The sequence below is a fragment of the Melanotaenia boesemani genome, chromosome 10 (genome assembly GCF_017639745.1).
Source record: "Melanotaenia boesemani isolate fMelBoe1 chromosome 10, fMelBoe1.pri, whole genome shotgun sequence".
Taxonomy (NCBI): domain Eukaryota; kingdom Metazoa; phylum Chordata; class Actinopteri; order Atheriniformes; family Melanotaeniidae; genus Melanotaenia; species Melanotaenia boesemani.
Genome location: NC_055691.1, coordinates 34,506,847 through 34,528,798, shown reverse-complemented (window position 1 = coordinate 34,528,798; position 21,952 = coordinate 34,506,847). Strand labels below are relative to the sequence as shown.

General features: G+C 39.6%; 1 protein-coding gene and 1 long non-coding RNA gene across 5 annotated transcripts in view; both read right to left on the bottom strand.

The window, feature by feature from the left end:
• The window catches only part of hipk2 (homeodomain interacting protein kinase 2), a 67,936-nt gene extending 59,797 nt beyond the window's left edge, over positions 1–8,139 (bottom strand). For all 4 annotated transcript variants that reach the window (XM_041996407.1, XM_041996410.1, XM_041996409.1 and 1 more), the window contains exon 1: positions 7,808–8,139. In XM_041996407.1, the coding sequence (XP_041852341.1) occupies positions 7,808–7,826 (19 nt within the window). In that variant the 5' untranslated portion in view covers positions 7,827–8,139. The remainder of the gene's footprint in view (positions 1–7,807) is intronic.
• A 6,141-nt stretch (positions 8,140–14,280) lies between these two features.
• LOC121648151 lies at positions 14,281–18,263 on the bottom strand. The gene is made up of 2 exons (XR_006011920.1): positions 18,113–18,263; positions 14,281–14,646 (listed from the first exon to the last, which is right to left on the bottom strand). It is a non-coding gene; the product is annotated as an uncharacterized LOC121648151 (long non-coding RNA).
• Between the last annotated feature and the right edge of the window lie 3,689 nt (positions 18,264–21,952).

Here is a 21,952-nt window from a genome sequence, read left to right as displayed (position 1 = left end):
CCTGTGATCTGAGATGTTTCTTAACTCAGATTTGTGGTGGATGAGAAGGTTATTAACAGATGGAAAAGAGAAAAAGCTGTAGAAAGTCAGGAAATAATAATTTATTACAATGTGAGGTGCTTTACTGTTAATACAGATGGAAACTTTAGTAGTTGGAGGTATTAAAAGAAACTGAATGATGAATACCACTTGATGTTCTCATGTTTGTGCCCAGATGTCTCTGTGTCATTGAAATCTAAAGAGGTAAAAACAACTGGCCTAGCCTGGACTGTTCTGGAGCAGCGATGGAAAAGAGAGCAGGTTCTCATAGCTAAAGGTCACATTTTGGCCTTTTTCTGAGCCAGCCCCGCTCCAAGTGCTGGAGGGGCGCAAACAAGTTTGTGTGCATAAGCAGCTGCTGGGTGCTGTCTGGAAGAGGGGAGGGGGGTCTCGCTGGACAGCTCTGATCCCAGATGTAAAGAGGAGGCAGGTTAAATACGAAAAATAATCTGCTGCCACCACTAAAACCCCCTCCAAACTCTAGCCCTAGGAACCCCACACCCATCCAAATTAACAACCAGCTCCCCCCGCTCCTACTTCGTCGTCATACCCCATGACCTCTGGCTGTGCCGCTGAGGCTAATGGGCCCCCAGATGAAGGTATTCATCTCCTACGACTTCAGCTCCACCACCTCCCTTCTTCCATTTCTGCCTTACTTTTCCAAGCTTTGTCATTCCCCATCTCTCTGCCATTTTCCCTCTCCATCTCTGTCTGTCAGACTGAATGCAGGGGTCAGTTCAAAAGGCTTCCAGACAGAGCTGCTGGCTGGCCAGAATGTGCCTGAGGCTTTGAAGTGAGGGGTGGATCTAAAAGGTGTACAGCCTTTTTTTTTCTTTTGTACTGCAACACTTAGGCCCAGTAATTTAAGCCAACCATTCAGGCCATTCCTGAATCCTGTTTTATTTATCATGAACCCATGTTTAACTTTCTTAATAACACGACATGTGTAAATCAGAACCATATGAGCAGCAATTTGAGGAGTAAATATGCCACAATTGTTTATGTTTTATGAGCTTAAAAGTTCTTAAAAGTGTGTGCTGGATTTGCTTCCACTCTAAATCTGACAAATAAAACAAGATGTCTGAAAAGACAAATATGTAAAGAAAAGACAATAGAAGAACGGCAAAGGTATGACTATTTATTCAAACCTTTCAGAAGGTCCTAAATACAGCAGTATTTTAATAATAAAAAAAGACCCAAACTTTCATGAAATAATCATGACCCTTCACTTACAGCTGAATGTCACTAAATGTCTTCAGAGATGTTGTGCTGCAACCCTGCAGCCATGGAGAAGTGTTTCTCACATTCAGTTTTTTCTCCTGTCAGGACTGGAGGGTTATTGGAAGAGCCACTGGAATGTCTAATTGAATCAATGACTTTTTAACATCTCTCCCTCCACATTATCCTTTAAAAGCTTATCAAAGCTTGGCTTCCACCCTTCAGCAGCAACAAAGAAACTGTTTTCTTAACTAAAGTTAAACAGCAAATAGTTTCTGAGACTACAAACAGTTTTCCTGCATGTCAGAGCTCTAACATTTAACCTCTGGAGAGCTAACGTCCTCATATGAGGACATCACATAGTTGGTTGTCTGCACCATAACCATAAATTCTGAGTAACTTGAACCTGTTGAACACTTATATTGCCATTTGGTCGTGTCAGAAGAGATTTTGTTTATCTATTTAAAATTATATTTATATCTACATCATATATAATAATATCTGTATATTCATAAGTGATCATTTTTTATTTCTCTTAAACCCAAATAGCTAGAAGTTATCTCTAACGCCAGTCAAACTCAGGTCTCAGGAGATTTTCATTGAGTTTCATCTCACTCGTTGCTTCTTTAGATGAGAAACTTCTTCGTTTGCTGTTGATTGGAAGTAATTTTCCACAGAGGATTCACGAACTGAATAATTTTGAGAAAAATAAATTACTTGTGAAGGAGTGATGAGATCTCTAACAATTTTATCTGTATTTTTTCCTCTGGGGTGGAAACATGTCATCACATCTGCTTTAATGAGAACACGAAATGTAAAGAAAGAAAGAGACGATGCGACAGCAATGCTGAGAAGTGGAGAACAAGAATATGAGCATAAAAGCAGGTAAAGGAAAAGAAAAAAAGCTAAAGCTGCTCATTTCCATGCCTGTTGACTCTTTTGACTACTCAAGCTCTTGTCTATTGCTACCTCCTTTCTGTTCTCTGCCTTTTGCCTCTTGGCTCTGGACAGAAATGGGCTTGAGCGCTCGTCTGAGCTTTGAAGTTCTTTGGTTATCAGCCAAGCGTAGCGCTGTACCTGCAGCCATCTGTGAAGGGGCCGCCAGCAGCCGCCCATCGCTCCACTTCCCTTCCATGACTGAGCCAGGAGCAGTGATGGGCCTGGCAGTGGCACTTAGCCCATGTTGGCTGGCCACACATGGTAAAGTCCATAGATGTGACTGTGTCAAAGCATATGAAAGCATATGACCCCCCCCCCCAAAAAAAACAAAAAAACATCCCAACTTCAGTGCCCTAATCTGACGATGTAATTCACTACATCTCTGCTCATTTTAATATCTGTCTGTAAACACTCTCCCTCTGTCCTCTTGCCTACCATGCCTCTTTCCCTCGGCTGAGGAGAAAAATGTGGAGGTTATGAAAGCTTGATTAAAAACTGCAAACCATTTGTCACGTCGTGCTTCATGTAATATGAAGAGACGGTTAGGATCTTTTGTTTAAATGAAGTGCCTGTGAGTGCAGTAGTCGTTCTCTCCATCCAGAACTAGTACTTTTCATCATGTGTCATTCCTGCACACCACTCACCACTTTGTTCAACTTTTTTTAATTGCATCCCATGTGCATGTGCACTGTGACGTATGAAGTTGAAAGGCTAAATGAGTTAGTAATAAAAACAGCCAACAGTGGCAGCTCTTTTCTAGACGGTGCAATTTCAAATGGACCGGTGTGATGGGACATTATCACAAACAATAGGATTAAGAGCTTGGACACTGTGCACTAAAAACAAGCTGGTGGTTTAGTTTGGGGGGGTAAGTGATGGGATGAGGCAATCAGACCGGCCAGAGGGGGCTGAGCCAGCGGGAAGCACCGAGGGTGTCTGAAGGTTTATGGGTGGGGGTCATGATTAGGGAGAACAATAAAGCTACAGTAGCCAGTCCACTTCGCAAACCAGCCACCCATTTACACACAGAGACACAAAACGTGCACACAAAGATACATGGGGGGGCTTCCAATCTGGCCATCAGGCTGTTGCTGAAGGGTCACATGGACACCATGTGTGCTGGCCAATGGCCTCTCGGCTTATCAACAAACAGAGCGGGATGGAAGGACAGATAAGAGATGTACGTGGGGGTGGGGCACAGAAACGCCGGTTGGGAACTGGAGGGGGGTCACTAGTGGATGATGAGAGATTGCAAAGTGAGCATGCAATATACGGTTTGTGAGCAAAATGCAGATCGTTTTCAATCTGCACGGTGCAATATGATTCACATACATGAAAAATGATTTGACATCCTCAGCATATAAAGTGCTCTTTATGCTCGAGGAATCCCTTTGTAATTACTGCTTAACAGGCCCAAGTTAACAAAGGGCCTTATTCATTCTGAACTGTGTTGAGAGGTAGTAAAATGTGAACCTTTGTTTGAACCATGGCTCTCATAGTAGATCAAAGCAAATGGATGTGTCAAAAGGCACAGAGACTCTCAGCATCATCCTTTTGAAATAGTGGTTACTACTTAAGAAAGCAAAGGGATATTCTAGATATTTATTTGTCTTTTGAATGTGGATTTGTAGGTGACATGTACAAACAACAAATCCCAATGCTACCATTATGTATCATCAAAGCAGGTTTAAATTATTTTTATTCAGTATTCTGCAGTTTAAAGATACCCATTTTGCACCAGTTTCCCCCAAACTAAGCCGGAAGTTGTTACCCTTCCAGTCAGAGCCAAATGCAGCTGTTCCAAACGAGCTGACACCATGCACAATGTGAAACAAAATTACAGGGGGGAGAAAAAAAGGGCCCTTACACATATGCATGACAACCAACACGCAAATGCCTTGTGTAAGCATTTGACAGGGTTGAGGCTCCATCCCAGCCAGTCTCTCTCTTTGTCTTTGATTAAAAAAAAAAAAAAAACTAACTAATGTCAGCAACTGATGTGGTCTCCCCTGTTCAAGGACCTCAGAGCCAGGATTTTGGAGCTGCTTTAAGAGGTTTGCAACAAATTGCAGTAGCTCCACAACAGGCATGCTAAGAAGGGAGGAAATGAGAATGGTAAAGTTTAGCTGCATCTCGATTCCTTTATATTTTTCCATGTGAAAAAGTGATGTGCTGGATCAGTGTTTGCTGACATATTTGTAAAAAAAATTTGAACCTACTGAAATGTATTTTGCTCCTACTGAAGGCTGAGTCTACTGTTTTCTGAGTGGCCTCCTCCACTAACCTGTCATTTCAGCTCTGCCTCACTCACCCAGCCCCCGTAACACACACCCATCTGTTTCCATAATCCTCAGATAACACCTGTGAACTATTTCAGCACATAGGAAGACTCGTATAACCTTCTGACTTCACACAAAACTCACATTTGTTTCCCTCAAAAGCCTCAGCATCTTCTACCAAACCATTCAGTAAATCAATAAATAATTCCCCAAACACTGTATTTCACTTTCTTATTCAATAAGAGGAGCTGAACGATGCAAAACCAATACCTGTAAAGACACATTATCCATTTCTATGACCATTTAAGAGCAAACCTTGTTAAAAAAAAACATTCTCGATGATGGCACCTATGAGGATCTGTGGTGATGACAGCTCCCTTCTGCCTGGTGTTATGACTTAACTATAACAACATATCCACCATATCTGTCTATTTCCTCACTGTGGATGCTAAAGAACTAAACACACTATTCTGCTTGATATAACAATCAAGAGAAGAGACCGTCCATTGGTTCCCCAGCTCTGCCTACGGGTGTGGCCTGCTGTGGCCCCCCAAAGAACCCCAGAGTCCTTCCTGCAATTCTAATCAGAGTTTAAAAGGCTGCAACCTTGGAGCCTAGGCCTGGACCACAGTCAGTGAGGAAGATATCAATCAAGTGGCTCCAAACAAGCATGAGAGGAAGAGGGAGGGAGAGTTTAGAGGTTTTTCTGAGAAAGTTTGTCTCTGTGTTTGTCTTTCTTTTTCTCTACCCCTCAGACGAGTAAATTCCCCTGAATGAGAGCAGCGTGTTTTGTACTTTCTCAGGAACCACAAGGTAATTCAAAGTCACATTAACACATAATGGCTCTGTGGATGGATAATTCATTAATCTGCCTGTGATGCTGCACAGTCTGTCACCACCACCACCATCATCATCAGCCTCTGAGTCATACTCTGTTCATTTTTTTCCAGGCGTGAATGACTGAATACATTCTGGAATAGCACTGGATGACCTATGAGAGGCAGATCTGCAAATGTTGCCTTCCTGCCTGGTGCCCAGATTTGCAGCTGTTTAATCCTCCTGCAGACTTGACTTGTGTAGAGACTCACAGATAGAGACATATGTACATGCATGCATGACCACACAACAACACCCAGATCTAGCCAGGGAAGAGGGCAGGAGGGCGAGAAAGCAAGGTTTGGCCATGTCTGAATATTAGCTTTTCCACAGCTGGGGGCTGCTGGTCCTGCTCCATTCATTAGACATCCATCAAGGTGTCAGTTTAGGTTATGAGACCCAGCTCCCAGGGTGATCACACCACTACCCTTCCTGCCAGCAGGTCTGCCTGATGGCCTTCTGTCTGAACCAAGAAGGATAAAAAAAAAAACAAAAAAAAAAACAAAAAAAAAACAAAGGAAAGAAAGAAGCAGAACCAACAAAAAAGAGAGAAAAACTCACAACCACACAATATAATTTTATAAGTGACCTCCCTTTGACAAACTAATGCTAATAATGAATTATTATGACATCAAGATCTAGAGCAAACAAAACAAACACATGTTCTTTAACAGTCCAGACTTTAAACAATCGAGGGAAGCACTTAATCATATAGATTTAAGTTATCAGTTACCCTTTATCCAAGGGGTGAGTAATTACCATAATAGCCGTTCTATGTGAAGGGTCCCCCCAAACCTATTTTCCACCAGAGACTTTGGTCATTTTCATGAATGCTCTACATAACAGCCCTCTCTAACACCGAGGAGGACAGGCAAGGTAATTAATTCCCCTTGCTGTCTCCTTCTCTTTCCTTATACTCCTTTCTGTGGTGGAGGGAAAAGTCGGGGGATGTAATTTACACTAATTACCTTTACATAGGAGTCTCATTTCAACTTTCCTTTTCATGTTGAAGCACCTGAGTCTAAACTATACCTCTAAGCTTCAACACCCCTAATGAAATATCACTATAATATGTCTACAGGGACATAACACGGAGGGAAGTGTTTGGAGCAAACTTAAAGTTCCTCACAATTAAAACACACTTTTTCTATAGAAACAAATACTTTTAAGTAGCTCCATTTTCAATAGTGTTTTTAAACAGGAAAACAGGGGTTCCCATTAACACCAGCAGAGGGACTATGGAGTAAGCACATATAAAACACGAGGCTGCTCCAAAATAAATATGAGAAACATCAGGGCTCGTTATTTGCATGTGCTACTATTCCGTTTGCATAGGAATCTGGTCAGCATGTTTAACTCAATTAACTAATAGACTAAATATGTCTTCTGTTAAAGGTTTTCTGAGCCATGCATGCATCTCTACGGACCACAACACTTCTAAATGATGCACTTCAACTAAATTAAATAGAAAAATGTCATATAAACTGCACTGCATTTTAATATATTGTCAATTTGTATATTTTATTTATTTAATCATGCTGTTTAAATTTTTTTTTTAATTGCGTAGTTGCAGTTGGACAATTCAGACCCCCGATCAAGCACGGATAATGTGGGCCGCCTACATTGTTTTACATTTACAACCCACTATGCAATGACACTGCAAACAACATTGTTTAGTGTCTGAATCCCTACTTTATTATAACATCAAACTGAATGTCTGCAAATAATTTAGAGAAGCATGCAGGGAAGCATTCCCTCAATTGGATTAGTCACAGCCACAATGCAGCAGCGATCGAGAATATGCTCTATTTAAGCTTGACTTTCACTTCCGGATGACAAATATACATGTATGAATTAAAGCTTTATGGCACAGGAACGTGAAAAGTGGTGTAGTGTTTAAACTGATGTGGAATATGTGGAGATATAACATTAGCAATGAATACAGACGAGACTGGGACCGATCGGTCTCCGACCCTCTTTCATTCCCTCTCCCTCTTCAAGCTGAGCTATAATTTCCACCAGGAACAAACATGAGAGCAAAACGTATCGTTTTCTGATGCGAGGAATGAATGTGCACCACTGTGTGTTAAATGAAGGATTGTTTTCGACCTTATTTAGTAGTGGGAAGGTCTACTGTCTCATCAGCGCTGTTTTAACGGACACTATTCAGGCTGGCACCACAATCTGACTGAACAGTCAATATTCTGTAACTGTGACCCAAAGCTGTAACGCACAAAACTGCTCCGGCTTCTAATGCCTTATTTAATACTTATATCATGTGCATATACTCTGTATTATTCTGACAGAAAGAGAGAGACTACAACTCATCATTTCTCACCGCATGAAGCTGCGATTCAATTGGATCAGAATTGATGGGTTCCAGCCACACACACACACACACACACACACACACACACACACAAAAAAAAACAGCATAAAACCCCAAACCACCTTACCTTCGTATACAGGGGCCATCGGTGCAAGGATTTCTGTTATTCATGGCAGAAAATGAAGCGAGATTTCAGTTCAAAACTCAATAAAAATCTGCCATCTTGAAACAGTGATGAGAGGGTCGCCGCGGTCTCCTGCATTACTGGCCCGGTTCATTAGTGAAGAAAATGCTCATAATTCATATCCAGGCGCTTTCAAACGCAGGGTCCGATGCGAGGAAAGCTGCAGAAGAGAGGCTGTGCGTTTCAAATCCAACCTGCGGTGAATTTCTGCTGGCTCAAATGATGAGCCACGATGACAGGTTTACTTCAGCTATTGTGCGACATGTCTGTGGAGTGAGGAGTCTGCAAAAGTTGCAGCAGTGATCAGAGCGCAGCGACTTTGGTGTACAGTGAACGAGTCGATCGACGAGCGCATCGATGGAGGCACAAGCAAGGCTTCACTTCCAAGGCACGGGACTGCAAAAAACAAACAAAAACACTAAAAATAACTATTACCATTTCCCATAATCTGCAAGAAAAAAACTTGAAAACTGATAACACGGTCTTTTCGCCTGTTAATTCAACCATAAATTCGAATATAATACCAGATAAAGCAGTTTATTGTGGCATATGTTTGTTTCATGTTGAGACCCAAAGTTCCTAATATAAGATCGGAATTAAATGTGATAATTTCTAGAACAGAACAAAAAGGGAAATTGTTGTAAAATAAATAATAAAGAAATAATAATTAGGTGACAATAAGCCATAGACAAATTTAAGCAGTTTTGATAACTATTTTAGTTAATGATACAGTATCTTATTGGCAACTGCCTATGTGGGTTAGAATTTTTGTCTGTTTTATCCTCATTAAAGTCATAAAACAACCAAATGAAACATCTGTGCAAAGTTAAAGCCTAACAATGCCTAAAAACACAGATAAAACGTGTGTTTTGGTTTAAAGTAAGTATAATGAAGTATAATGGTGAATTAATCAGAACATGAACTGTGGCTCTGTTGCTCCACCATCAACCAGCTGCTGACACACAACTCCTAGACGTGCAAAGTGCATCTGGGTTGAGTGACTCTGGCTCGGTTTGGTCACGTCTGCGCGAGGATGGAGCGCTCCTAATGTATGACGACATGAGATTTGCACAGAATGAACTGGAATCGGATTACATCGGCTCACACAAATGTGAGTAATCTGTCATTTACTAGCGATCCTGCACTCGCAGCAATATGTGCACCCAGCTCTAAATTAAACATGTCAATTTAGACATGTGGGCGGTTGTTAACACAGTAGTGCTCAGAGTGGAGCAATTTCACCCCGTGGCCCTGACAAAAATACAGGCTACACACCTCTGAAAATAAATTAAAAGAGAAACATAAGTCCATCCACCGTTGTTGGAAAAAAATACAACCAATAAAAGTACATATTTAATCCCAGATTGTCACTGTGTCTCAGTGAGGGGAAACATTCAGTGATGAGCTATTTTCAGCATGTATAAGCCATGAACAGTTCAGCTTTGCAAGGAGTTATGCAGTTACTCATTTAGCTGAACTATGTCCCACAGTCTAATAGAGCTGACCACTGCACGTTTAATAGATGATGTAATTGTTGGACAAGCATAAAACTAGGAAGGTCCAATTGGTGCCCAGCCTAGATTTATTAAGCATTAAAACACGAAATAGTAGAATTCTCCCATCAGCAGTGCATTGTTTATTCATGCTTCAACAAAAACACTAAAAGGTTCCTGAAGGGAGTTTTCAGAGGTTAAGTCTTCATTCCTAAGAGTAGCTCCACACATAACGTTATTAAAGGAATATTTTGCAAAAAAAAATGTTGAGGATTTTATGACTGCAGGGTGTATATATCATCTCATACCATTATATTTGGGTGCTTAATTATGCCAAACATTTCTTCTTTGAGTGGTGGTATACTTATAGAGGTATGTAAGTGTAGGACTAACATGCATTATAATAATAATGGATTAGATTTATATAGCCCTTTTCAAGGCACCCAAAGTGCTTTACATTGTATCCATTATTCATTCACTCCACATTCACACAATGATAGCGGAAGCTGCCATGCAGTCAACCACGACCCATCATGAGGTTTGGTGTCTTGCTCAGGGACACCTCGACACCTCAGGATCGAACCAGCAACCCTTGGGTTACAGGACAACCACTCTACCATTGAACCATGCCGTCCCAACATAAGCAGGCCTGCTTATGTTTGTTGTTGTTTTTTGGGCTAGATCAGAGTGGCAGCAGAAAGCAGGAATACTTGCTGTTTGTTTGCATGTTTGCGTTTAGTGAGTCAAACCACAACTAACTTGCTTCGACAATCAACTTCTCTTTATGTGTACAGAAATGACCCAAAGTGCCACTGTGGAACTTTGAGCTGGATTTTTTAAAATTAATTACCACAACAGTTTTAAAAGAAAATCATTGTGAGGAAAGCTGTGGTACGTCTTTAGAAAATTAATTATGATGCTGCTGCACACCTAAAAGTAGAAATAAGCTCTCATATTTTTGTAATTCACAAAATACATTAAGAAATTTATGGTAATTGATGTAAATAACTGCTTTTATTCATGCAAAGTTTTGAGGCACAGACCAACATGACAAAATAAAGCAGATCATAGAAAGTTTATTAATATAGTGTCAACACTCTTTATATAACACCACAACTTTTAGTCATAATGATTAGCAATTAGCACTGTTTGAATTATGGTAGGTTTGTTTTATGCTGTACACCCTGGTCAAAAATAAATTATCATCCACAGTATGTATCAGAGCTTATTGTCATCTACTGCTGTTTTATGTGTCTCTCAGACTTTGTAGAACCCCACCCACCACTATCTGCACAGACCCTTTATCTGCTAACAATAACAAGTATTTGAAATGGTACAGTGTGATAACTAACAAGTGATGACTTTGCACTTATAATCAGACTGAATGCAGTGATAAAACCTTCCACATCAGCACAGGTGCTGTAAAAATCTGAAATATTTTCACTTATCAACAGCTTACAGAGCACTTAAAACAAATCCAGTTTGATCACTAATACAGTCAGATGCGTTTGATTTATTATAGACAGACAGACAGACAGACAGACAGACAGACAGATAGATAGATAGATAGATAGATAGATAGATAGATAGATAGATAGATAGATAGATAGATAGATAGATAGATAGATAGATAGATAGATAGAGCAGGAGAAGCGAAGGATGTCCTATATTTAAATTTAAATGAAACTGTTAACTATCAGAAAATCTTGGTGACTTTTAGTGTTGTTTACTCTTGCTATTTCCTTCTAATAAATGAATGAATGAATACAAATTATCACCAAGGAGATAAAAAAGATTAGTCACCAGAAAAACAACCTGCAACAGGTAATCAAATGAATGTTATTTTCCCCTCATTTTGCCCATTTAGTAAAATTTTTAAATGTTGTACAGCAGCAGCACTCAGGCCCATAGGTTTCATTCAAACTCAGTCAGGGGTGTTGAAGTCTGGCAGACAGACAGATGGCCTGGGAAAATTTCTTGGATTATTGCACCCCAGAATAATAGAACAGAATATTGATGTTTTTTATTTTTATTTGACCAAACTAAAGACTAATAAGCAAAATGTCTTGTTCTTGTATCCATTATTTCTTATCTTTGCTACGTAACATGTCTGAACTATGGACTGGAACCATATTGTTACAGTGCTTATCAGAGTCATCATCTCAGTACTTTATTTAACTCTTGGGTTTAAATCTTGGCATCTGCAGCCTCTTTGAAAAGCTAATTGATTTAAAGTCTTGAGGAGATGAATGTTAATAAAAACATCCAGATGGGATACTTAGCCTTTTAATGCTGAATGGATCACATTTAATACAAACAGTTTCTGAGACCTTTTGCATCACTTTATGGTAAAAACTTTGCTCAGAACTCAGTCTGAAACTTGTTTTCTGCCCCCTGGTGGACACCTTTTGCACTACAATAACTTAAACCACAGTAATATACACTATGTATACAAAAATATATAAATTTTTTACATTTTCTTAAAGGGCCATATAAAGACTTCAGAGTAAAGAAAATAAAATTGTCTCCCCATTTTTTCTTTGGTTGGGCTTTAAAGGGTTAAAATATATTTGGAAAAAGACAAGATTGGTGAGTGAATTGGCTTCTACATGTTAATGCACATTCATCTTTTTTGTTTGTTTACAAGGCTTTCAAAAGTGAGCTTGTCTAAGCATATAATTATGTCTACCATGCACCCAGAAAATGTAAAAGAATAATGAGCAGTAGTTTAAACTAGAAGTTTTTTCTACCTTTATTATTTGTGAGAGGACTGGGTTGTTAATGGAAATGGAAAAATAAGGAACATGCTCTTATTTTCCTCCTTTTGGTGTCACCACCTTCCTGTCACCTGCATCGTCCTCTGTCTGACCAACCACCTGCATGTCCTCTGACACCACCTCAAAAATTTCCATAAATATGAAGGCAAATATTTTTAAAGCTACAGTAATTATAGAGACTTGTAAGGTGTGTCTAATTGAACCGCGATTTCTACTGACTGTGTCAACACAGGAGCTTCGAAAACACAATGTTTTTTACAGACTATATGCCCTCAGTTCAACAGAAGTTAACTATGGTTAGAGTGAGGTTGTGTGAAACTGGATGTCATTCTTCAAACACACACTGAAAATAACTTAAAAGCTTTTTGTAATCCAGATAAATCAATAAAGTCAAATTCAAGTGGAATTCAGGTCCATTATTATACATAAATCCCTACTGCTTAGATGAGCTACATATATATAAAACTATGTTGCCGTTTCTTATTGTGCTATATGCAGACTAAATTAATTATAAGTCAAGGAGCCCAATCATTCCTCTGTGCCTTTGGTTCTCCCCTGTCAGTGGAAAATGTACTCAATTGCTACTGACCTCTTACCCTCTGTTTAGCACCGAAATAGCAGAGTTGTGCTGATTCAGACCTCTGCTATACTCAAAGGCTTTGTCCCACTGCTCCCTTTAAGTCCCATATATTAGAACAATGTTTCATGGTTCATGTCATAGACGTTTCACTTGAAAAAAATATTAAAAGAGGTCAAAATAAGTTTCACATTCAATCTTTTTTTCATGTGTAATATATAAAAATCCCAAGTCCCAACTAAAAACAGTCTGTTCAAATCTGTTCAAACTGATAATGCTGAAGTTTAAAATATTTCCGCTCCTCCAAATGGCATGAGGGAAAGACGCCTCATATAAGCATTTCCACATTGGAGCAGACGTCATTGTCAAGTCTTTTGTTTAACAAGCCACAAAGTCCTCATAAGGAGGAAGGAGAGGGGATTGGATGGTGCAGTTAAACACAGTTCTTTCAAGCATGGGCCCCAAAATCCACTCCGTCAGTAACACGACACTTTTCTAAAACACTTTCCTCCCTTTCTGGTTGGTTTGTGAGGAAAACATATTACTTTGGTATAATAGTAAAACAGTGATGGTTTCAGATAAAATAAATTATTCTTACAGTGTAACCTCTGCCTGCATGGGCACCATTTCACAGGAAGCCATGGTTACATGTAAACACAAGCTATGACAATACTTTGTCATTTCCTGGTAGCCTTTATGCTGTAAGGTCACCTGGTTTAGGGTTAGGAAAGAATTAGGATTAGGCTAAAATACATTCTTTTTACAACTTGATCATCACCATAATGGATGCTATTTTCACTATTCACCTGCAGTTGTTTTCAAGACCCCTAGAGGTTTAATATTTGAATGTTATGATTGTTGACTGTTTTTGTGCCTGCATGCATGTATGCCACATGAGCACATTTTGGGGAGGAGGACAATCTAAAAAAATAGCATCTAAATATACAGAATATCTAATAACTATGTCTACGGCAAGAAAATGCAGTACTATCCCAAGAAAAGCTAAAAACATTAGTGAGATTCCAGCTTTCTTTGTGGCCTATTGTCTCGTAAAGATTAGCATTTACATAATATGATGGCTAATCCCCCAACCACGTATTTATTCATTTTTAAAACTTTTATACTTAACCTAAACGATGTATTTTACTATTTAAAAATCTAAGCCCAATATTGCATTTTTTAAATCTAAAATTCTAACCATGCATTTTAATGGCCTAGCTAGGGGTGAGTGACGGCTAATTAAAACATATTTAAAAAGTGTTATGAGACGTGGATGAAGATGAGGAGTTGGACTCAAATGCTGGACCACGAGATGAGAGGCAGGTGGGTGATCTTGGCTGGAGATTTTACTTTAAAACTAACAGAAAGTTCTGCTCAGCCTGGACATACAAGGAACTAAATAAAAATCCAACTGAAAACAAAACATCAGGCTGATGGACTGTCTGAGAGAAGCTCGACAAACAGCAGCAAACAATAATCTGGCAAAGAACAAAAAGCACAAGATATACTCAGATACCAAGAATCAGGAGTAACAGCGGAGCAGGAAGTAAATACGATAGAATACACCACTTCAATTTAATTCAGTTCAACTTTATTTGTACAGAGCCAATTTACAGCAAAGTCATCTTAAAGACACATTCCATCATCGTCCAATTACAATCCAACTAAAACAAATCATGATTCACAATAACTGACTTTGTATAAGCCAGCTCATACAAAAAAAATCATTGTTTAATAAAGGAAACCAGTGGATTGCATTGAATCGTCTCCCATTCTTTGCGTGCATGGCGTGGCAGGTGACGGGTGGGGAAGACTCTGATTTCTTCCTGTTAATAGGGCAGAACCAGGCTCAGGCAGGACAGCCACGGGTTGGGGGTGGAGAGGACATGCAAGAGAGGTCACAAGCAGCTTAAGTCTATGAGCTAGGGACACTTGCTGAGAAAGTAAAAGAGAAACAAATTAATGACAATAATAATGTCATAGATTTATACATATAAAATAAAGAGCAAAGAGGGAAAAGTGGAGGGGGGCTGCTCAGTGGATCACAAGACTTCCCCCAGCTGTACAAGCCTATAGAAGCATAACTAAAGGATGGCTAAACATTACCTTGGCTAGCTCTAAATATAAGCTTAAGTGAAATGGAAAGTCATTCATTCATTCATTCATTTTCTGTACCGCTTAGTCCAATAAAGGTTGTGGGTAAGCTGGAGCCTATCCCAGCATTAACAGGTGAGAGGCAGGTACACCCTGGACAGGTCACCAGTCCATCGAAGGGCCAACACATAGGGGAAAGTGTTAAGCCTTATCTTAAAGGGATAAACTCTACTAAATAATTCAGGAAAAAGAACTGAAAACTAAAGAATGACAACAACAGAACCAAAAACTTAAAGGCTACAACAAGAAGTAAAGAAAATGTGAGATTAGATGAGGCTCTAGCTTATGTGTGCTGCATGGTAGTCCTCATATCCTTTACTATCTCCTTAAAAGTTTTTGTACATGAGAAAACTTTCCTTCAATTAAGACTTTCAAACCTTTGAAAAATGCTTTTAATTGTTTTATCTCAGCACGTTATCAGCCCTTTCAGTTTCATATGATGGGCATCTTCTAAATGTATCTGTATGAGATTGGATCTCTGATATATTTCATCTCAATAACAAACTTCATATTTACCTCATCAAGAAGTACCTTTTTTTCATGTCAGCTTTCAGCTTTAAGTCATCTTTGCTTTTGTGGATCTATTATCAAAGAGAAACCCACAAGCAGTTCAAAACAGTGAAAGCTAAAGCTCCTGTTGTAGCTGTTGCATGAATGACGACAGCTTCAGTTGTACTAAACCCTTTATGTGGTTTTTTGTTGGTATGTATGAGTGTGATGTTTTCCTGCCTGCGAGAACTGGTGGCTTACCAGGCATTTCAGCAGAGTAAACAGAATTCAGATCCGTCTGACTACGATTTTGGCATTGCCTACCTTTTTGATTGAGCTACAGAATTTCTTCTACAACAAACAAGCCACGTAAATTACAACCCAAAGCTGTAAATGATTATCCCATATGCTTCACACGCACCAGCGAGTGCAGTTCTGTTTTCGGCACCCAAGCAATTTGTCATGCCTTATAAAATCTAGAGTTGCCTCTCTTTTTTTTTCTCTCTTTTTTTTATATAATTTTTGAGTGCTCAGCAACATCTTTCTCAAAGTGTTCCTTTTGTGTTGCAACGTCCTGTCTTATGCCTCCACGTAAGAGCTTCTTGTTCCTGCTGCTGCTCCGGCTGTGACAGTCTTTGGATGTTTCTGATGGGTTTATCATTCACACGATGTTTCTGAGGACTGGACCTTCTGGGTCACACTTGAGGGAAAGGGTGAGAGCTCTATCAGGCTGCAGATAAAGCTGCTGGAACAAATAGCTGACAGGTTGCTGTGGAAACCAAACAACTTTTATGAACAGGGTAAATTAACCTTGAACGACACAATCATGTCTTCATTTGAAGAAAGTTATATTTATTATCTTAATTTTAAGTAGTAAAAGGTTGTCTTTTTAGATGCAGGATATGTGACTAATATACTTCTCTTTTAAAAGTTGAGTCGTTACATAATCATTTCAGTCATCCAAGTAAATGTTGACACATCAAAATGATAAAATCTCTTTCTCTTTCTCTCTTTTTTTAATTTCTTTACTATCTTTCAAATGCTATTTGATTGGGTCAAATTGATGTATATGCAACCATCTTTTCTCCCTTTCTAGATTAAGTATGTTCACTTGTTTTGTGGGGTGTTTCTCACATAACATGGAAGCTAAGTTTGAGCTGTAAATGTATTCCGTGTTAAGGCCAGTGGGCTGTCCATAGCAGTTTTCTAGACAGTAAATATGTTTTTCCTTGAGCTAACCGGCAAAACTGGCCAAAGCCAGCCAAGCGTGGTCACTCCTCTGCTGTTAGCCGGAGCTATTTCTCTGGGGAGACATTGATGGTTTCTACTATTTGATTTGGGAAATGTGACCAATGATGTATGTCCTAATCTGTCCCTTACGTAAACCAAGGCAGAAGAGAAGGGTCAGTGTATCGAGCTCTCATGCATGATGGTTAAAAAGTCGTGTTTTTCTAGTGAACACACATTGCACAACATGACTAATGTCATGGACATGAGTGTAAATCCAATACAGTGACATAACCAGTCATAGCAGAAATCAACAGCTACTGTCTGTTTGAATGTCAACAAAGTCAAACGACATGCAACATATAACATGGTGTTAAATAGGTAGCTTGACATTTTGCTGTTTTGTTAACCAGCTGCTGAGTGAAAATGAGATGGGACCCAAAAGAACAGGAAACAGACTCTTGACATATGTTGTCAGACTCTGTTTATGAGATGGAAAAAAAGTGTGTTCAACATATATAAACAGGCCATCTGTCCTGTCAATGAGTCCTTGTCTCAGTTAACTATACATTTACAATTTATGCTGTGATTTGATCCCTAAAAATAAAACTGAACTCACACAAGGGGAGCCTTTTTTTTTAGGGTAACTAGGTTTTCATGCATGGTAGTTGAAATGCCTCGGACAATTGACCACACTGGAAAAGAGGGGGTAAAATAAAAGCAAATACAGCCCCTCCTGCTCTCTTTCCCTCTTCCTCAAAGCACTGTTAAGTGCTATAGCAAATCTTATTTGCAAACACAATGCCTGCTGTGTAGAGAAACTCCAGGTTTCAGCTCTTCTCTTGTGGGATGAACGTTAACACCTAAGATGTAGCATTTTTCTTCAGCTGGCTAACAGCCGCGTATGCTACGAGGGCTTTAATCCAGCTTGCTCTACTACTAAAAGTGGTGTTATTATTTCTCTTTGGCATTGTTAATACGTGTGTGCACACAGTCAGAAAGAAAAAGAAAGAGAAACTGTGTCCAGAACATGTAAATTCTTGTCTGTTTATGAAGGTGCAGCTGCTGCACAAGTTATGTAACCTGCTATTGACATTAATGGTTATGAACATGCTGGATAGCCCTGACAGTGTTCATATGTGCTTACAATACATGTAACATCTGGGTGTGAAAACAGCTGTGTCCCCAAGACTAGAAATGACAAAGTTCAGAGAAGTCGAGGTCCAGAGACAAGTAAGAGAATTACGCCCATTCTTTCAATGAACTCCTCAGCAAAACAAACTTAAGGTTGTGTCCTTGGAACGGAGTCTGTTAGTGGTTTCTCAAGTGCTGGAGGCTTATGAACCACAGTCTATTTCCTGTCTAACTTTGTGAACAGCATGAACCGTGCATGCCCTGGGAAATCAGAAAGCATCCCTTGTTTTCACTCTTGATGTCCCTCCTCTTCCATTAAAATGAATACTCTTGCAGTCTCCCATGCCGAAGCTGTCAGCATTAATGCTTGCTATCTTGAAAAAGTTTAAGTACTCACAAAAGCTTGGAAGCTCACACGCAAATAGAGACAAACATTTTTCCTTTTGAGAGGCGAAAAGAAACATTTCGCCTCCCTGGGACAGGCCAGTGTGTGGCAGGCAGACTGGATTTCACACTCCTCTGCTGTGCAGCTTGAACCTCTGGTGAACTCTTTTGCGGTGAAGGCAGAGCAATGACTGAATGAGTAATTTACTGACCCCTCCTCTTGCTGCTCCAGACAGTCCTTAGCCAGGTTCTGTAGGTTGGTAGCTAATCTCTGTGCTGGAGATCACAGGTTAGAGTGACACCTGCTGGAATCTGCAGAAAAGGGATTGTATAACTTTGGTACAAAGTAACAGCCTTGTGGTTAATGTCTCTTGAAGTCTAACCACATGTGAAGAGAGCTGAATAATAAATGTTAAACAAGGGATTTAAAGACTTTTAAAACTATTTCCCCCTCTTTGAAAGTGTTATCAGACAAATCCTTGATGTACAGAAATAAAACTAACCCATGGAACGTCTAACAAGTACTTAATGCAATCTCAGGCAACCTTACATATAACTAGACATTATTTTAATAGAGAAGAAGGTATTTAATGTTCTGAAAATAGAAAGGCAAGCTCTTTCTCCTAAGGATAGCACATGGCTTTGGCAGCATGGCAAATGTCTTCCCCATGCTGAGTCCTTGTAATGAAGAAGCTGATAGCATGATGAATGTTGTCTGAAATAAAATGCCCCTTGGCAGAGTGACTATCACTATTTGACCCCTCTGTCTCTTTTGGGGACAATTTTCAGCACCTGTGCCTTGCCTGTCTTAGATCAGCTCCTCTTTTTACTTCACTTGAGACCGTTATTTGCTCATTATGGACACGTTTTGGATGTCAGAATTTTCTTTTTTGGGCCCAGATGCTGTGCAGCGCAGCAGAAGCATGTCTAATTATATTTTGTTAAGATTAGCCCAGAATAGATTTCATGGACAAAACAGTGCAGAACTGATCAGTTTGTCCTGTTTCAGAGGTCATGTTTACAGGAACTCATGAGTCACTATATCTAAATAGTTTTTTGTTGCAAAGCTGGTGTGTAGTGTGGGAGCAGAGGTTGTGAATATGTAAATATGTGCAGTTGAATACATTCATCAATTCATTTACCATACCCTCTCAATCAGTTCAGAGTGCTATCAGGTTAGGAGCTGGGTACACCCACAGGTCATGTGCAGCAGAATGTGCTGTGTTTGTGTTTATTAAATTGAAAATCAGCTATTTTTCATTTATCATTAGTTAAATTATTTGTTAAAGTTAAAAATCCTTTTTTTCTAATTTCCTCATATAAAATTATATTTTTGGCTACAAAAGCTCTGCAATGAATCTGATTTCAACCTGATTTTATCAGAGAACATGTAAGCGTGGTTGCTGCATTGGTCCACCATTCAAAATGTTTCATAGTGGGTGGGTGGGTGGCGGGGGGTTTAGGAAGATGCCAATCTTGGCCCGCCGGAGCCTGTGCCCCATGACCCCGGGGGGCTCTGGCTGGGGCCTTCCTCAGCCGCCCTCTGGGTGGGTCCGGGGGGTTCTTCGTGGTGGGGTGGCTTGGGTTCGTGCTCTGGGATTGCTGCTGATCACCCAAGCCTCCGGGCCGCCCTAGTCTGCCTCTAGCCTCCGTAGAGGCATGGTCACATTTGCACGAACACATGCATCTCTGATCACTCCTCATTACTCATCCACTGCATGCTGACAGTCATCCAGTGGGTTTATACACTAAGAGATGCTTTTGGTTAGGTTTTTCTTGTGTGTGTTTCTGATACTTTGGTTGTTGTTGTGATACATGTTGTTGCTGCTGTCTTGGTTATTAGTTTAGGCAATGCTAAAGATTGTCAGCTTACTTGTAAAAACTGTAGGAAAGGTTGGATTAAAGGGTCGTTCTCTTTTTTCTACTTACCTTTTTACTTCTCTCCATTATTCTCCTTTTTTTTCTGTTCCCTCCGGTCAGATCCAGCAAGATTACATAAATTCATAATTCAAAAGAAATAAATAAGATAAAAAATACAAAAATAATAATAAATAAATAAGATTATCAAGAGGAACTTTATACCCATGAAGCGCACCTTGGCAAAGAAAATTTGTTCAGCCCAACAGAGCAGCCAGACCATCATTCTGCTGCTACCATGCTAGACAGGACAAGTTAAAAAGAAAGTTTCGTAGTGCCTCCAAAGTTGTCCAGTTACTGCATTAAAAAACAAAACAAAAAAAACATTTTCCTTACAGATGATGTCTGGACACCTCATCAGTTTTCAGGATCTCGAGCTGTCTAATTTGTGCTACGTGTTACAGTATGCACTGTTGATTTGGGATTATGACACAAGGTTTAGACTTAATTAAGAAATAGTTTAGATCAAATTATACTCGATGGGAGTTTTTAAATGGACTATTTATAGGTCATAATTTCAATCCTGCCACATGGATGCTGATATTTGGGGATTTGGAGTTTCTTCTGAGGCTGGGCTGTGTGCATCCAATGCAGAGGTCATTGAGGGGACTGATGACTTAACCCCAAATGATCAACTTACTGTAGTGTAAAGCTGTTTTGCTAATTCAGTTGGTTCTTCTTGCTCATGGACAGAGTTGATCAGGAAGACAAAAATCATGCTCTTCTTTTTTTCTTTTTGGAGTTTAGTTCAACTGATCACGATTATGTTACTGAAAAGACATCAATACTAAATCAGAAAGCATAATTTAGATTTAACAAAAAAAAAAGATGCACATAATAATAAAAATAGTTTCCATGATAAAGTTACAGAGCGTGATGTTACAGTAGCAAAATACAAGTGGTCTTTTCCTGTTTTTGCAGGACGGATGGGATGCTAACCCCGCTGGGAGCAAGCAACTGGATGCCTCAGCAATCTAACTGCTGAGTCCTTGGCGGTGATAAAACGCTCAATGTCCTGTCCAGATTGTTCAGGAATGTTGGAGAGGAGCTCAGCGATCCATATGTTCTTTTCCACATGGCGCTGATATCTGGTCTCTTTAGATCCCTTCCAGATCAGTGTGTTTCATTAGGGCTGGCTGTACAGGATGCCTGAGGGGGATTAAGTCTATAAATCACAGCTCAGTTACGTATTGCAATTAGCTGCAGACTTGTGCAGAGATATTTCCCCGCAAATCTGAATCGACTGACTGCTGACGTGTGCAGCCACACAATTTTGTTGTCCAGTCTGCAGGAGAAACTCATTGATGTGAACAGTGGCTTGTTGGGTGAAATTTGTTTCTTGGTGTGAGTGTGATGCACAAAAGGGAGACTAGTGTCCAGATGATATAAATACGCATCTTTAAAGAAATGGAAGGAAAATTACCCACAGGCTCAGATGCTACTTTGAATTCTTAGCTTTGCCTCACTTTTTCCCTGCTGTGTTAAATAGATCAATGTTATTTGCAGAGTTTGCCTGAAAGCTAAAGGATGTAAGATTCTGAATCCACTCTGATGTTTACAGCAAAAATCCCTTTGCTTGTATTTAATATCCACAAAATTCAGTTCCTACTTAGCCCTACTTTGTTCTGAAATGATCACATAATGTTAGCTTTATGGATCCAAATAAATGTTTTTAGAAAAACATGGTATGCTGGCCTATTCTTTCAGCAAAGTTTCCCTAAATAGCAACAAAAGTAAGCAACTAAAACCATGATAGCAGGTTCAGATCTAGGTCAGGATTAAACATTGAGAACATCAGTGTCAAGGAAAGGTAAACTCATTGTAGTTTCTTAACTGGCGCCGAAAGTGGAAGTCAGGCATAAATCACTAATGCAGGGGGCAAGGACAAGGCTATTACATCATAGCTGCAACAAACATTCTCCTCTCTGTTAAATGG